This window comes from Notolabrus celidotus, chromosome 14 (genome assembly GCF_009762535.1).
Source record: "Notolabrus celidotus isolate fNotCel1 chromosome 14, fNotCel1.pri, whole genome shotgun sequence".
In the NCBI taxonomy this organism is placed as follows: domain Eukaryota; kingdom Metazoa; phylum Chordata; class Actinopteri; order Labriformes; family Labridae; genus Notolabrus; species Notolabrus celidotus.
In genome coordinates, this window is record NC_048285.1 from 2,273,116 (window position 1) to 2,291,255 (window position 18,140).

The 18,140-nt window shown below is 44.9% G+C and overlaps 1 protein-coding gene across 7 annotated transcripts in view; it reads left to right on the forward strand.

Annotated features, from left to right (window-relative positions):
- Positions 1-18,140, forward strand: part of bcas3 (BCAS3 microtubule associated cell migration factor) — a 473,019-nt gene that overhangs the window by 248,691 nt on the left and 206,188 nt on the right. Inside the window, exon 23 of one of the 7 annotated variants that reach the window (XM_034701117.1) lies at positions 7,888-8,000. The exons of the other annotated variants lie outside the window; for them this stretch is intronic. Coding sequence (XP_034557008.1) covers positions 7,888-7,898 — 11 coding nt within the window. The 3' untranslated portion in view covers positions 7,899-8,000. Of the gene's footprint in view, positions 1-7,887; positions 8,001-18,140 lie in introns of those variants that run through there. 7 annotated transcript variants of the gene reach the window in all.

An 18,140-nucleotide genomic window follows, 5' to 3' on the forward strand; every position in this document is an offset into this window, starting at 1 on the left:
CTACGCCAGAGGTCCGCGTAGCTCCCATATCTACACAGAGGCCGACGCACGTAGCTGATGTGCTCCTCCTCCAAAATGTAACTACAGTCATAGCCAAAAGTTTTGAGAATGACACAAATATTACATTTTCACAAAGTCTGCTGCTTCAGGGTTTTTAGGTGTTTTTGTCAGATGTTTCTATGGTATAATGAAATACAATTAGAAGCATATCATAAGTATCAAAAGCTTTTATTGAGAATTACACAGAATTCATGCAATAAGTCAATATTTGCAGTGTTGACCCTTCTTTTTCAAGACCTCTGCAATTCTCCCTGGCATGCTGTCAATCAACTTCTGGACCAAATCCTGACTGATGGCAGTCCATTCTTGCATAATCAATGCTTGGAGTTTGTCAGAATTTGTGGGTTTTTGATTGTCCACCTGCCTCTTGAGGATTGACCACAAGTTCTCAATAGGATTAAGATCTGGGGAGTTTCCTGGCCAAGGGCCCAAAATCTTAATGTTTTGTTCCCCGAGCCATTTTGTTATGACTTTTGCTTTATGGCAAGGTGCTCCATCATGCTGGAAAAGGCATTCTTCATCACCAAACTGCCCTTGGATGGTTGGGAGAAGTTGCTCTCGGAGGACGTTCTGGTACCATTCTTTATTCATGGCTGTGTTTTTAGGCAAGATTGTGAGAGAGCCCACTCCCTTGACCGAAAAGCAACCCCACACATGAATGGTCTCAGGATGCTTCACTGTTGGCAAGAGACAGGACTGATGGTAGCGCTCACCTCGTGTTCTCCGAACAAGCCTTCCTCCAGATGCCCCAAACAATGGGAAAGGGGATTCATCAGAGAAAATGACTTTACCCCAGTCCTCAGCAGTCCAGTCCCTGTACCTTCTGCAGAATATCAGTCTGTCCCTGATGTTTTTACTGGAGAGAAGTGGCTTCTTTGCTGCCCTCCTTGACACCAGGCCTTCCTCCAAAAGTCTTCGCCTCACTGTGCGTGCAGATGCACTCACACCTGCCTGCTGCCATTCCTGAGCAAGCTCTGCACTGGTGTAGGCCCGATCCCGCAGCTGTAACACCTTCAGGAGACGGTCCTGGCGCTTGCTGGACTTTCTTGGGCGCCCTGGAGCCTGTTTGGCAACAATTGAACCTCTCTCCTTGAAGTTCTTGATAATTGGATAGACGGTTGACTGAGGTGCAATCTTACTCGCTGCTATAAACTTCCCTGTTAGGCCCTTTTTGTGCAATGCAATGATGGCTGCACGTGTTTCCTTGCAGGTAACCATGGCTAACAGATGAGGAACAATGGTGTCATGCACCATCTTCCTTTTAAAGTGTCCAGTCACTCAATCATGACAGATTGATCGCCAGCCTTGTCCTCATCAACACCCACACCTGTGTTAATGTGTGTGACACCTGTGTGTCATTGAAATGATGTTAGCTGGTCCTTTTGTGGCAGGGCTGAAATGCAGTGGAAATGTGTTTTTGGTGATAAAGTTCATTTTCAAGGCAAAGAGGGACTTTGCAATTAATTGCAGTTGAGCTGATCACTCCTCATAACATTCTGGAGTATATGCAAATTACCATTATAAAAACTGAAACAGCAGACTTTGTGAAAATTAGTAGTTGTGTCTTTCTCAAAACTTTTGGCCATGACTGTACATGTAGAATCGACGCAGACTGCAAACTTGATTGGTCCTCAATCTCCCCCGCGTCAGCCATTGCTGCGTAGGGGCGACACAGAAGTATGAATCAGCCTTGAGGCTCCCCATGAACACCTGTCTTCAGATCGAAAAATACTCTAATCAAAGTCCGGTGATGCGTCTCGTCGTTGAAGGAGTCGTTTCCACCCCGAGAGTCACAAAGTGTTAACTTGAAATTCCTCCGTTTGGATTCAAACAGTCGGAGGAGTGTTTGTTTGTCCTCCCTCCTGCTGTTCGGGACACACAGATCCAGATGTGGAGAGAGATGATTAAAATTTTTAGATCAAATTAAAGCCAATTTCTGGTTTCTGTGTGTAATGGAAACTCGTCTCAGCCCACAGACTGTGGCAGGTTCTGCTTTTGTTTGTTTTGCTCACTAATTCATGTGGACACCTCCTGGTCAGAGCGAGCTGAACTCTGAGTCTCATCTCTCCGCTCCATCATTTGATTTTTACGTCTGTTTAATAAATTACTGGCATTGTTTTTCCTGCCGCAGCAGCAGTGATTCATTTCCTCTAACCTAATGCAGATTGCTGCTCCATATTTTAATCCAGTGATTTTACAATAGCAGTATTATAATGACGCTTACAAAGGGATAGAATGTGAGAGTGGAGTAAAAAGGGAGAACATTGGCATGGCAAGCGATAAAGACTTAACCCCTGCTCCTCTGTGTTGTGGATTAAATGCAGCCTGTTTATTACGAGCCGGGTTTGGGAGAGAGGATTAAGTGGACCCTCACCTCTACAAGACTAGCTCCGGGATTGTGCGGGGATAGAGCCGGTGCATTAGGACCTGCTGCTTATCATGCTGCTCACAGCGGGAGAGCAGAGGATGTGATCGCCCGACATGTCGACTTGACCTTCCTTTTAATTAGGATGGCAGGGAGGTTCAGAAAGAGTCGGACTGATTCACGGATATCCTGTGTCACGGTGCGTCCAGCAGCAAGTTTCTGTTCAGATTAGTGACAGCAGGTGGTCGATAAAACCTCAGACCGGATCAGTGACAGGTCTCCTTCACTGACTGAGGGAAACATGGGACACAACGCTGTTTGATTCAAACTTCTATTACAGATTCATGTTTATGGACGCTCTGAGAGGAAGGAGTCTTTTGGTGATGCGGCCTCACAGCCAGAATCCACCAGATCCATCTCTGATCCGTCACAGCACCGGATCTGATATGTTCCTATTCTAGTCAATGTGTTAACTTCCACTGGATCCTCTCCGTTGCATTCCGGCTGTCTCTCTGATCCGGCAGGTCGGAGCCCTCCGGATCAGATACACAAGACTTCTATTTGTTGCCGGATGCTGGAGCACGACGCATCAATCTCAACAGAGCAGATGGAGCGGGACAGGAAGTCAGGTTTCACCAAAACAAAATGAAAACATCCGGTTCATTTTCAGAATAAAACACTCTGTGTTATCACCAGATCGTATTTCACTTAACTACAACAACAAACCAAAGTCATGATGAGCGGAGCCAGACCTGGAGTCAACAGGTCAGAGGTTTTCAGAGGACCAGAAAGACAACATGGATGAGGAGAGGAGGAGGAGAATCCTTGATTCAGTGATTACTCCGGGAAAACCTCGGTCACATGACTTCCGGTTGTGTAAGATGCTTGATTCTGATTGGTCTAAACCCCCTGACGATGGTTATTAACTTTCACTAACATGAGCAACACCAGAGACAAACTGATCACACGTCATGTCAAATCAATCCACAGAGAAGAGTTCAGACACATTTAGCTTCTGCTTGTTGACACCATAGACCGTAAGGTGAGGGGAAACCGTTAGCTTCTGTTAGCATCATATTGGTAAACAATGTGGCTAAAACGTTAGCTTCGGTTAGCATGCTAAATCGGCAGGCTACAGATGTTTACAGATTGGATCCCGTCCAGCAATATAAGCAACGTCAGCGCTTCACATCGGGGTCTTGTCTCCCCCTGGGATTCTTTTTCCCATAACAACCTGCTAACCATACTTTATCCCTTATATACTTGTTAAATGCATACGTGTGATTTTATGAGTTTATGATTCTTAAAGTCAAATTATGTTAAAGAGACGATCATCTCCCCTTTAACATACTTCTATCATCGTTCAGTGCTTCCTGTATTTTGTTTTGCAGAAGTGATCAACTAACAGGACGTAATCTGAATATCCTCCTTGCAGTAAAGGTGACATATCATGCAAAATGGACTTTTTAATGGTTCTCTACCTGAAATATGTTTCCCTGGCATGTCTACAAACCCCCCGAGAATGAAAAGAATCCATTCTGCCCCTGTTCTGATTTCTCCACCTTTCTGTAAATGTGTGTGAAACGAGCCGTTTCAGACTTCAGTGTTTTTGTTACGTAACAACAATATCCGGTCTGTCACGGAGTCAGAGCTTGGAGCTTGTTCAGCCCATAGACTGTATAAAATACAACTCAACCCCTCCTCCGTTTTTCATTACCTGCACACATGTGTGGTAACAAGGAGCTTAGGAGGGAGGCATGCTAGTTGTAGGCTGTCTTAATAAACACAAAGGTCGGTTTTACTCCCCACGTCTGCAGATTTGAAGATCTAGTGGATGATTTTTATTTATCATGGATAAGTGCTAGCGCTAGTTAGCATAGCCACATAGCTACATGTCATAGCTGTAGCTGTAGCTGCAGCTGTGTACCAAGACGCACGTCTACATACTGACAAATAAAACAACAAGAAAAAACAGAATCTGTGACCAATCCTTCAGAAAGGTCCTGCTGCCTTTCTGGTAGAGGTCGGTTTTACTCCTACGTCTGCATATTTGAAGATCTAGTGGATGATTTTTTATTTTCATGGAAAAGTGCTAGCGCTAGTTAGCATAGCCACATAGCTACATGTTGTAGCTGTAGCTGTGTACCAAGACACACGTCTACATACTGATAAATAAAACAACAAGAAACACTAAATCTATGACCAATGGTTCAGAAAGGTCCTGCTGCAGGCGCCTCTCCATCAGGATCAGATTCTGGATCAGATTCAGAGGGTTGAAGTAATGTGATCTCTGAGCAGACGTGTATATTCAGCCAACATGTAAACATTAGATCAACGTGCTGGAGAGCCGAGGGCACATCCACTTCCTGAGGGGGCGTGGTCAGAGAGAAAACAGACTGTTCTGAGGAGGACTGAAGAAGAGGATTTTTCAGGCAGACCAAAATCTGATTTCAAAGTGTTTTTTTGAGCATAAACTTTAAAGACATGTTTTGGGGACCTCTTAGACCAATATATATTGATGAAAAAAGCGTGATATGTCACCTTTAATAAGTCTTGGTTATGACTTTTATCCTCCTTCGTACTGAACATCTTCACACTGAGTGATGTTCCCTTGAAATATGACTAACACACATGCAGTGAGACTTGAAAGAATAACCTTCTACAGCTTCTTAAAGCAGAAGAATCAAAGCGACAGACCTTATTTTAGAGCGTGTGATTACTAACACGGAGACGTGAATCATCCCAAACCTTCACAGCCAGCAGACACGGAATAATGATGTTTTCTTTGCGCTCAAGGAGTGGGATGTTTTAGTTTTATAACAGTGAAGGCATCTGCTAAACTGTGATTAATACTTAAACGTTAATAAATCTGTAACAAGTCAGGAAGAAGGTGAAACAGCGACCATTTCAACTGTTGAGATTTTAGAGCAGTGGAAACTTGGAAGCACGGTGACACTCCTGTTAGAAGGACATATTTGTTTGGTGTTTGTGAGCGTGGAAAGTTGTGTGTGTTGGAGCGTGTGTGTGTGTGTGTGCGCGTGTGTGTGTGTGTGTGTCTTCATTCGTCTCTGATGCTGTCTGAAGTCGTACTAAACTCAGAGCTTCAGCGTCATCACAGCAGGACTCAGGGTCGATCGCCAGTTGTGGAGCATTATCAGCCTCCCTGTATTGGCTTCTGTGTGTGTGTGTGTGTGTGTGTGTGTGTGTGTGTGTGTGTGTGTGTGTGTGTGTGTGTGTGTGTGTGTGTGTGTGTGTGTGTGTGTGTAGATGTGTGTGTGTGCAGACATGCTCTCAGCTGAGGGAGCTGGTTCACGGGCCGGTCAGAGCCGCCTTATTTCCTTTTAATTGACTTAAGATGGGCAAACAAGACCTCAGCAAGCACACGGTACCCATTACGCACACACATGAAACGCACAACACACTCAGAGATCCACACTAATGAAGCACACACACACACACATGCACACACACACTACCACAATTACTTATTGCGTGTGTGAACTCCTCTGCAGTTCCATCACACTAAATGAGCAGGGTTGTTTCTCAGTCAGCGGAGTTGCAGAAGCGTTCAGTCACATTGCTGCACTGCGAACACCTCTGATTGGTTACCTGCGCACATGGCCGAGATCAGAGAGGAGAGGAGGTCAGCTCGGTTAAAGGGATAGTTGGTGTTTTTTTTGAAGTGGGGTCATAAGAGGTACTTTAGAAGCAGCATGTAGGGTTAAAAGGGATGACATAAATATGGAGATAAAAAGGCGTCTTTTATGAACACAGAGTCTGTGGGTGTGGCTACCACCAGCAGAGTTAGCACCGTGTCCTCATGCCTGTGCTGGTTCCTCATTGCTCTGGTGGAACGGTTATCAATCAAGCTTTATTTATAGAGCACCTTTCTTACAAATCAAATGTAAGTCAAAGTGCTTTAAAACGATTGAAAACAGGAAAGAAGCAGAAATAGAATAACGGCAAGACATTAAAAACAAACATGGATTTCAAAATAGAGACTAATGCACACCAACAACAATACAATATGTGTAGTAAATTAAAGCATCAAATTGATGTTAAGAATATAAATAGTTAAAACAAATCAGTTAAAGAAGGGTAAGGATAAGAGTGGAAAATAAAATTAAGGCTAAAAATATCAATAAAACTGAGAGGATCAATAAAAATAAGATAAATAGTAAAAACTAATGAAATAATAAAGCAACATTTAAATCAATATAATAGTATAAGTAAGTAATACAATTGTTATATGTCAGTTTAACCACACACAGCCTTCATACAACTTTATCCCCATTTACTAGATCAACATACTGACAAACCACGCCGTGCTACCAGATGACATCATCACCTGTGCTCCTTTACATCCAGGTAGTAGAGCTGCAGAGTGTTATGGAGGGAGTTACAGCTCCAGCTAGTGGATGGAGGCTGAACTACAGCTTAGACAGACATCCATCCATTATCTTGACCGCTTATCCCGTTAGGGGTCACGGGGGGCTGGAGCCTATCCCAGCTGGCTTCGGGCGGAAGGCAGGGTACACCCTGGACAGGTCGCCAACCTATCACAGGGCTAACACAGAGAGACAGACAACCATTCATGCACACACGCACACCTACGGGCAATTTAGAGTGATCAATCAACCTGAGCATGTTTTTGGATTGTGGGAGGAAGCCGGAGTACCCGGAGAGAACCCACGCATGCACAGGGAGAACATGCAAACTCCACACAGAAAGGCACCCGCCTGGCCGGGGATTCAAACCAGGAACCTTCTAGCTGTGAGGCAACAGCGCTACCCACTGCACCACCGTGCAGCCTTAGACAGACATATGACCCACATTATGTGCTTTCCTTTGTTCCGATTCGTGCTCTTACGCAGGATTATTTGGCGTCAGCTTAACATGACGTCTTATTTCTTCTTTGAAGTTTTTCTGCCTCGTCAGAGTCTGTGACATTTTCTTTCTCCATTCATCAGTCCTTAAACATCACCATATCTCAAACTTAGTCCTGTTGAGTGTTAGCTTCATGATCCATCTTCACTTTTTGTGTCTGTAACCTCTCCTGACTTCACTTCACTCTTCTCGTCTCTTTTCTTTTTCCACTTTGTACAATCTATTGTCAAACTAACTTCTTCTGCATATTGATATGATCACAGTGAGGCTGAGGTTAGAGATGAACTGATGCAGCTTTTTGATGTTTAAAGGTAGTGAGGAAGAGAGTTTTTGGGGCATTAAGAACATTTTAAAAACCATCTGTCGGCTAACCTGAGTTTTGATAACCTGCATGCCTCACTCACTCACTCACTCACTCACTCACTCACTCACTCATCTGCCCTCTCCCACCATGGACATGCATGCTGAGGAAAAACAAATGTGCCAACATATTAAGAAAAACAAAAACACACTTCTTTGTCTCGGGGCAGAAATTAAAAACAACTTTCCTTTTATTTCTTGTTTGTCTCCTGCAGGTTTTTCCTAAAACAGAAGCTCCTCGCTCTGCAAATTACCATTTCAATTCAGTTTTATTTTGCTTTTTTTTCCTCGCAAGCATGCCTTTCATTTCCATTTACCCCTCCATCCATCCATCCATCCATCATCCATCCTCCCCTCTCTTCCTCACCACCCGATCATTGTTTTATCATTGGTGTGAGAGAGAGAAGAGGACAGGCGAGAGGAGGAGGAGGAGGAGAAGGAGGAAGATGGACAGCTCTCTACTTGTCTTTTCTGTTTGTCTGTCTCGTTTCTGTCTCTCTTCGGCCTCTGAGCCGGAGTTCATGTGATGATAGTGTGCTAGATATGTAAAATAAACAATCTGTGGAGCTGCAGTGAATGCAACATCAGTGAGAAAGAGTCTGTCTCAGCTGGTGAGGTTGATGTCCTGACTTTAACTCTCTCAGAGTGCAGCATCATGAGAAGATAAACCAGTCATCCACTTTGGATTTAATTCCCACTGCGGCCTCATTACCTTTAAACTTGCATTCTTCTTTTACTGCCACGTTGATTAAAACCAAACCAGGACACCTGAGGGTGAAAAGCAGGGATGGATATGTGCAACCAAAACTCTGCTAGTGTGCACATCAGTGAAGCACAGGAACATCAATGATGGAGGCTTTTTACTAGCTTTGGTATTAATTTCAAACCTCCTACTATGCTAGCAGTACGTACTGATTCGAACAAAATTCAGTATGTAGTATGTGAAGAGCAAAATCTGCAGTACGCCAAAACTACCCGCACTGATTTAGGAAAATGGATCCGTCTGTAGAGAACCAGTCTCCCTTGTGAACTGTTTCCCACAATGCACAGCGGTAACGTGCATTAGCGCCACCTACTGTGTTGGAGGCGTATCAGACGCTTACGATCCGTTACATTTACAGTGAAGTAATATGAAATAAACGGCAGTGAATCTTGTAACTTCCTGTATTTACAGAGGCGATAAACATCTCACAGGAAACTGCTCATGTCTGTGAGAATTATCAAACACAATATAAACCTCCGCTAGCAGTTTCGCTGTCAGCTTGGCCGTTGTTTACTTCCACTTTCCGAAACCGAAAATCCAGCGATGCCTGACCCAGCATCCTGCAGAACAGATCCAACAGAGCAGTCATACTACAGACTAGCTTCAAATTCAGTATGCAGTCCGTACTCCATACTACATTTGGAGGTAGTATGATGCAGGCCGTTTCAGAAACAGCCTGAGCCCTGGCAAGTTAACTGCTAGGTTTTTGACATCCAAGATTTGATGCAGGCTGCACTCGAATCCTTCTGCAGATGTGACAAGTTGAAGGTTTCATTGGAATAAAAACAACAAAGTGCTTGCAACTTGGAGTGCAGGATGAATCATCAAAATTTGGGTTTTCCTGGTAATGAAAACTCTAACAAAACAACTCTTTTATATATTTTGTTGAGTCAAATGTTCTCCAAAGTGCAAGAAATATGCACACGTAAAACCCCTTAAGTGGAGCAAAGACCAGCACAAGAACACAGCAACGGTTTTGATGTCTTATCATGAAGTAGGTCTATGATAACAAAGTAATTCATCACATAGATTAAAGATTATTGGTGAACTCGAGTTCAATTTGATCGGGTCAGCAGGTTCAAGGAATCAAATCTGCTGCCTCAGAGGAAGCAGTCACAGGACTCTTCTGCTTTTCACTCCACTACAGAGACTGAAGTGAAGTGCACAGGCCTCAGCTGTCTTCTCTCTGTGCTTTTTCTATGGAGCAACTCGCACAAACACACACTCCACACACACACAGCATTTGCCCTTTAGGCAGAGAATAAAGCCTGTATTATACAGGATGGGATGGGAAGCGGGGTCACATTATGACGGAGGAAGTGCACAAGTGCAGTTGTGAATACAGAGGAGCAGTGAACATGGTGTGCATATGGAGCTTTTAAAACACTGTTTCCTTTTACTGTTCCCATTAAAATGCAAACATGTCTGCAGAGAGATGCTCACAAAGTCCATGAGTTTAAGGTTTTTATAAAACCTCCTGCTGCAGAGCTTTCCTGTCCACGCATGAGAGCGGAAACTGCTCCTTCAGCCATGTTTTCTACGTGCAGGGTCGCTCCTCGTGCTTCATTCAGAATATTACCCAGCATGCTCCTGTGCTGAGTGATAGCTCCCCGATGCTTGTGTCCTGCCATGAAGGTGGACACAATGTGGGGGAGAAAAAGAGCCGATATAAGTGATAATAAGCTGCTCCTGATGCCGACAAGATGGCAACTTTTTAAATTTTGTATTTTAAAAAGAGTAGTTTCTGCACACCTGAGGGAAGGAAAGGGAAGTGATCTTACTCCACGTGTCCACAGGTCTTCCACCTGGGAAAAAGTGGCTCATTGAGTCACTCGTTGCTTTACCTTGATCTACTAAACTTTCTGCAGCTCTCAAATTAGCATTCCCAATGTTTAATTTGTGCTAACGCTAGCTAGAGCTGCAACTGCTTCGTATGCCTTTGATATGTCTTTGCTGCAATGACGACTTTTCGGGTGACTTACAGATTCACTGTGTTAAAACCATAGACTGTATATAAGATGGACGTCATCTCGCTCGGCTCGAAGTGAGGCCGCCACAAAAGCTGCTCCCCCTAGTGGCTGGCTGCAGTATGGGTCAAAAACTCAGTCTCTGGTCAAACTTTAAAAAATAAATACACGTGGTACGAATGTTTCTCCCATCCGTCTGCTGTGGTGATATGTAGTTATTATTTGACTGTTTTGTGCCTCTTTTTTCTGAAAAGTTCCTTTTTTGTTAGTTATTAGAGGTTAAAAAACGGGCTTTTACCTCAGGGTTTGCTTTAAATGACAGCTGCTGTAGAGAGAAACTCTGACCTCGGGACAGTACGTTGTAGGGCGGAGCTTGTTCCTGTGGAAACACAAACTCCCTACTGCCAGACTCTGGCTGCAGAAATGAACAAGATGGCAGCGTTCCGGAACGGGATATTTTGGCTTCAAAACCATACAATGGGAAAAGGCGGAGCGACGCTGTCCATCATATATAAAGTCTATGGTTAAAACTGGGACGTTTTTTCCTGCTGCTGCATTTCCTGTCACTTTTCTGCCTCAACACTGCCCCTACTGGTCATGTGCATACTGCGCCTTCACATTAATTTTTGAGGACCTGTTACAAACTGACAAACGAGACCAGAGGCAGCCTTCATGCACACACAAACACATAGTGACTGTAAATGCATGTTTACCTGCAGCCTGTGTGTGCATTTGGACTACTTTCACAAACTTTAATACGTATCCTTCCCAGCATGGTGGAGCTTTATATTCTATCTTCAATAACCACGACTCCTCTCTGATATATCCTCTCTCCTTGTTGTGCACATATCAAATAAACTACTGACTGTCAGAACTGTGCTTCTACTGTAACGCTGATAAAGAACAGACTCCTGTTTCCTGTTTGTTCCTCTTTAAACTTGTGTATATGTATAAACCTGAGCACACGTGTAAATACGCTCTCTGCCTGCTGTATCGTCTACGTTCTGCATTAAAGTCAACATGTTTGACCTCCAGCTGGGAGTTTTTAAGTGTGTGTCTAGCCTCACACACACACACACACACACACACACATACAGAGCCACCCACACTACACCATCTTTTCTCAATTGCAGCTCATTTGAGCATTACACCGTTCTTGTGTGTTGTGTGAGAGGACAAAGGACACGCTCACATCATGTCGGCCCCTGGCGCAGTGTGTTTGTGTGACAGCGTCCACACGCTGGGAGCCAGGAACGGTATGTGTGTGTGTTTGTGTGTTTGTGTGTTTTCTATTATTTATACATATGGATGAAGGCGTGTGTGACGGCGGTCTGTGGGGTCTTTGTTTGAGCATAATAAATACGTGGTTGTGTAATGCACAGACGAGCATTTTTTTCTGGGTTCTTTATCTTTTCTGTTTTTTAAATCACTTCAGTGTCACATCAAGATGACGTAACGCTACCCATGTGTGCAAACTTTTCTCACTCTGTTTTTTTTTACCAGCTACACCGAAAGAAAGAGGAGTCTTCTGCAAAAAGAGGACGGCATTCAACATTTGTGCAAACTCAGAAAAGTGTTACGTCCACAGAAAAGACACAAACAAACAAAAAAAACATGCATTTTCTCTCTATAGCAAACACTGACGTTAAATATTTCAGTAAAAATCTATGGAAACATCTATGTGGCTAAAGTTCGGTCCTGGAGTAGCACTCGTTGATCTGTATCAAGAAGTACGTTACACCTAAGCTTCCTTCTTGCTCAAATCAGCAGCATGAGCCCTAAAAATGTACCTGTTGTCTCGTATTTACTAACAGTGTCTCAGAGAGGAGAAGAAAACTCCTGTTACAATGTTTGTTTGTTGAATGGAGGTGGGATCCATCATTTCTGAAGTCAGGAAATCTAAACTCTGATTGTCTTTAGTGACTCAGCATTAAGGAGATTTGTGTCTCAGTGTAAATGTTTGATCTAGAACAGATTGTTAGCTGCTCTTCATGCAGATTTAATCTGGATTATTGTTCCTCCTGCTTTTGCTCTCCATACAGACTGTTTTTCCTGCTGCACGGTCCTGTTTACAGAAAGTAACACAATGAAACACCACAGCTACTACTGCCTTGCTTTTTATTTTTAACACGACTTAAAATGAGGTCAGTGTCCCGAAGGCCGCAAAACCTGAACCCTGCAGACACTCTCTGTCCCCGAGTTCACATTTACAAGTTGGCCGCGCTCTCCTTGGAGCATTACTCTCCACTTTGTAATCAGCCCCAACAATTATAACCTCGCAGCGCGCCTCTGATTACCGTCCTGGTGTATTTTGGACTGTTTTGGGAATCCAGAACAAACGGATTCTGGTCCCTGCAGAACTCTGGGTTACACACATTTACAGTAACCCCGTCTGTGTGTGTTTGTGTGTGGGTTTGTGTTCGTTTGAAGTGCTCATTCCCCGAAAATTACAGTGCTGCCATAATGAAGTATTACCATGCGAGCCCAGAACAGAGAGAACAGTAGTGTGTGTGTGTGTGTTTGTGTGTGTTGTGTATTTGTGTGTGTGTGCTGGACACTTGAGGTGAAAGTTCAAATTAGATGCCCAAGAAAAAAGCATCTGCCCACCCAGCGTGTGTGTACGTGTGTGTGGAACTATGAAAGCAGTGTTTGTGTGCGTGTGCGTGTGTGATGCAGCCCCACTGTGCCGTGGAGTGTGTTTGTGTGTGTAACAATGCGTATGACTCTGAGAAAGGAGGTTGCGTGAGTGGCCTCCCAGTTGTGTTTCTAAATGTGTGGATCCACCAGCCAGCTGTGACGACGCTCACTTTGAGCTCTCTCACACACACACACACACACACACACACACACACACACACACACACACACACACACACACACACACACACACACACACACACACACACACACACACACACACACACACACACACACAAGCACACGCACACTCAGAGGGGCAGGCGTCTTTGGCTGCAGGCTGTGCTGGCCTCACCTCCGGCCTCCCCGGCCTGCTGAATGTTGCATGAGCAGTGGCCGCCTCATACATAGTGCATCAGCACAAACATGCCATCGGATGATATACATACTGCATTGGCACCTGTGCCCGCCCTCGCTAACAAGCATCCAATCCATTTTTCATCAACACATGCAGAGGGACGGCTGTTTGAGGACAGGAACGTAGGAGGTGGTGGGTGGAGGGGAAAGTGTGTGTGTGTGTTTGTCAGAGATCGTGTCTTGTCTCATCTCCCCTTTGTCTCTTTGCACATTCTCCTTTGTTTGTTTGTTTTTTGCTGCTCTTGCATAAGATAAGCTATTTTTAATGGATGCATATTCACATAAATCTGTACCAGATCATACGTGTTGGGATGCATCGATCAGAGACAGACTGAAATAGATGGATCAGCTTATTTGTCAAGGCAGCAATGACGCTATGACGGCCAACATCCTGCACAGAGGAGCTCAAGCTTCTGTTGTTTGCAGCTATCCCCAAAATCTCACTGCTCTACCCGTGCATTATCTCTGACAAATACCTCATATTTAAATACCTTGTATTTCTGGGCTCGTTATCGCTCTGGTTCGGATCTGGTTGAACTCGCGAACCAATACGGCACCCATTTGTATTTCCACCAGCTCGAGTCCGTGGAAGAGGCACATCTTGAAGTCAGATTTACGTGACCGCTTTTCCCAGCAGCGCTAGCAAGAACTTTCCCTCACAACAACAACAACGATGGTGGACAATGGCAGCTTGTCTCCTCGGCCAACCCCTGCTTTGTCTTGGAATACATTAGTCTCTTTTATTTTTTCACTGCAGGACAATGACAGAAACACGTTTGGTTTGTGTTTTTGATCACGGCAACCGTGGCCCTCCCCCCTGAAGTAAGCTGTTCACGGTTCTAGACCAGCAAAGAGTCGGAGCCGCTATGGAGCCGGTTTTCCCAGCAGGGAGCTTTTTCACTCACAGTTGAAACACGAAAAAAAACGGTTCTCAATGAAGCACCGGCTCAGAACCGGCCCTGAAACTGCCTCAGGTGAGAAGGGGTAAAAGTTGGGAAATCCCAGTTTCAGTCAAACCTGATTTTGTCTTGCACCAAACATAAAGATCAAGTACGAAATAAAAGACTTGTATTTCATTCAAACTCAGAATCTGGGGTGTGAAAGTCTTACTCCTCCATCCTTAAAGTCTGCAGCAATAACGCAAGCAGCGTGAAGGATGAGTAAAACTTAAGCTCTTCAAAAAGGTGCATGTTTGCATCTCTCATCTAGCAGGTCTAGTCTCCTCGTCAGTAGTAGCTGTTTTATCCAAATCCTTCTCTAGATGTGATGTCGAATTTTGCAGGTGATCGAAAACACAATCCTTGTGTCAAATAAAGTTGAAACAAAGCAGGGAAATGGACTGATGTTGGAATGTTTGTTCAGCGTGAGCATCAGGGAGCGTGTTTTGTTGACTCTGATTACGTCAGGATTCAAATCTGCTCGGTAAATAATCCAGAAACATGACTCCAAAGAAATCCGCTGGGTTTATAAACTGGCTGTTGTTTTAAAGCAATCAGGCTCCTGCAGCTCATTTGATGTCAAAATATCACAATTAGATTATATTTCCAGCTTGTTGAGTTCTCCTCAGAGTTTGAACTCTCTCCGCTCACCCTTCTGTCTTCAGCTCCGTCCTGCAACACAAGGTGCAGATGATCCAGCTGTCACTTTTAGAGCTATCAGCTAACATCTCCTGACCTATCTACCTCCCTCAGTGCAGCTAGCGTGCTAACAGCAACAGGGCCGAGCGCCCTTTAGCAAGTCTCCCCAGCGAAGGCGAGTCCGCTAAATGAAAACCATCCCCCCCTCCGCCGCCCCCCCCCCGCCCGCTCTGAGCTCTGAGCTCTGCTGAAGGACGGGAGCCGAGGGGTCAGCAGCTGGTGGAGGATATGGCAATTGTTTATGAAAAAAAAAAATGCTTTCTCAAGCCCACCAAAAACACACACTCGGGGGGGAAAGAAAGCCTCTGTCCCTGCACAGCCAACAGCTGGGAAGGGTTGGGAGTAGCCTGGAGGCTGGCAAGTCCCCCCCCACCCCCCCTCCCCTCCTCTCCAGTCCAGATGGGGGAGGTTAGACTGAGGCTAGCTGCCCCCCTCCCCTCTGTTCCCTCCACTTCCCAAACTTCCCATTCCCATTAAGACGAGGCTGAAGATTGCGGAGGAAGGGAAAGGAGGAAGAAAAGCAAAAGAGCATGACTGCTCTGTTTTTCACCCCCCTCCCTCCCCTCCCTCCCCTCATCCTCCCCCCCCCTCGTCCTCCCCTCGTCCTCCGCCTAATCAAATAAAGCAGGAAGCTTCCGAGACGGAAGAGGAGTGTTTATTGATATTTGCGTGATCTCCCTCGCCCCCTGTCCTGTCCCTGCTGTTTATTTTCTCTCCACCCCTTTCTTAAAGTTCTGATACTGTCGCTGCGTCGGGCTCGGATGTCACGCTTAAATGAATGTTTGAAAACTTCTGAGTTCAGTAGGTTATGTTTCTCTCGGCTTCTTACGGCGCACCATTATCTTAAATTGAGCCACTGGGAAATTACACGCCAGCCCGACATCCGTTGCATAATGGCTGTGACCAGTCCATTTATTGCAATAAGAGGGTGTCGTATGAAATAAAATGGCCTTCAGTAAGAATTGATGACCCGCTCTGTGTGTAGCGTCGGTCGGACATGAAGGCGCACACGCTGCTCACGCTGGAGCCAAGAAAAGCCTGCAGAGAGTATCGGCTTACCGCTGCTCACCGCTGCTCACCTCTTAGTGCTCGAAAAGTTGAAATTACATCTTTAAGAGTCTCAACCCAAAAAGGGAAACCTGGATGGTTAATTCAGATCTTATGGGTGACGCTCTATCATTTCAAGGTGGACTGCAAATGTCTCATATCCTGCCAACACACAGAAGAACTCTATTTTTAGATATTTGGGGTCTAAATGATGGAGGGAGAAATTATGGATTGCTGGAGTAGATTGCTTTAACCAGAGCCGAACACTGTAATAGCTGCAGCATGATTCTGAAAGTTCTTGCATGTGCAGCTGACATGTTTATATGTTTGCTCCAGATATCTGACTACATCATTCAAAAAATACCTGCAGAGATGGAGCTTTTGATTCAGGTAGGACGACAGAAATCAGCACTGACGTCACTCTCGTCAAAGCTACCAAACATGCAACTTAATCTCGCAGAGCATGCAAGTTGCTGGTCTACCTTTTCACACAATCAGACAATTTGTATGAGCCAGTTTTAGGTGTTGCATCCAAGCTTATCTGTAAGAGCACAATAATGAAAGAGCCAATAAGTCGAGGTATTGGTAGACCAGCAAATCCTGTTTTCTGCACGATAAAATAGCTGAATTAGCCGGAGGAGAGTCCAAGGAATTTAAAGACGTTGCCAGTTCTGCTTTAGAGAAAACACCTCCCTCCAAATTAGGTCCCAGTTTCAGTCCCTTAAATAAAAATCTAAGCCTGTAAGTGACAAAAACAAGACCATTTAGTGGAAGCGGTCTACTCCAGCAAGTGCAGAACCTTTTTTAAGTATCATTTAAACCCGAAAATGTAAAAAAAGAGGGGGATTCAGTTTCAAGTTATGATTCAAAATCAAGTCTTCAACCCTACTTGATAAGCCTTCTACGTTTCTTAAATATGACAGTTTGACCATCACTAGAATAATAAACATGACAGCAGAGGTCTAACGTGCGATGAACCCAAACCTCCATCAGTCCCCCTTGTAAGACCGTAGATGTGGACTCCAGTAAGTCCCAAACTTTTATAAGAGCATTTAAACCCCAAGAATAACTCCCGGGTCTCCCCGCTGATGTAAAAATCATCTGCAGAGCGGTGGAGAGGAAACCATGTTCACTTTAAAGCCTCGTAATCTTCACTGTTGTGTTAGGCAGGGTCGGAGCAGATTGTGGGTTCGGGTGCCAGTGTCGGATGTTGGGTTTCTGGTGTATCCAGAAGTCTTCTCTGCAGTTTGGCACGGTGGAGAGGATCTGCTGTTTGGAGAAGTTTCCTGCAGCGACAAAGAGAAACTTCTCCTGAGCTGACGCCGTGAGAGCCGCTCGCCATGTTTTCAATGCTCCTTTTGTTGGAGGTCATTGAGAGGCGACGGCTTGATTCCCCCTAAAGCCATGGATGTGTGTGTGTGTGTGTATGCTGCTGATTTCTGACATATCACTTGTACTATTGTGTGTGTGCCTCAGTGTGTGTGTGTGTGTGTGCAGACAGAGCGCAGTAATCTAAGCCTACCTGCAGCCCTGTGGGCTCTCTGCTGACCACTCTCCAGAGGTCAGAAATCCTGACCTGCAGGGTCCGGGGGCAGATCAGTGTCCTGGGGTGCTGTTGTCTCTCTGCAGTCAGCATCCTGACGTGCTCACAAGACTAATTCCCGTCCACACACACATGCAGGTATAACGAGGTCATGAGGAGAGGAAGCAACAACACACACATGCACACTTATACGGAAACAATGAATGAACGCTTCTGAAGCAGCTTTTTATAAATGATCAGTGATCAGAGTTGTTCCATCTTCATCATCCCCAGTGTGAGGAGTCAGAGGAGCAGTGATGGAGTAAAGTTGTCCTGCAGCTGAGTCGGCACTGGAGGTAGCAGCAGTCGCAAAACAGCGCGAGAGTCCTCCTCATATTCTGCAGCACAGAACAGCTGTGTGTGTGTGTGTGTGAGAGAGTGTGTGTCACTCTGTTTGCTTCTCCTGCTTCTGCATTGC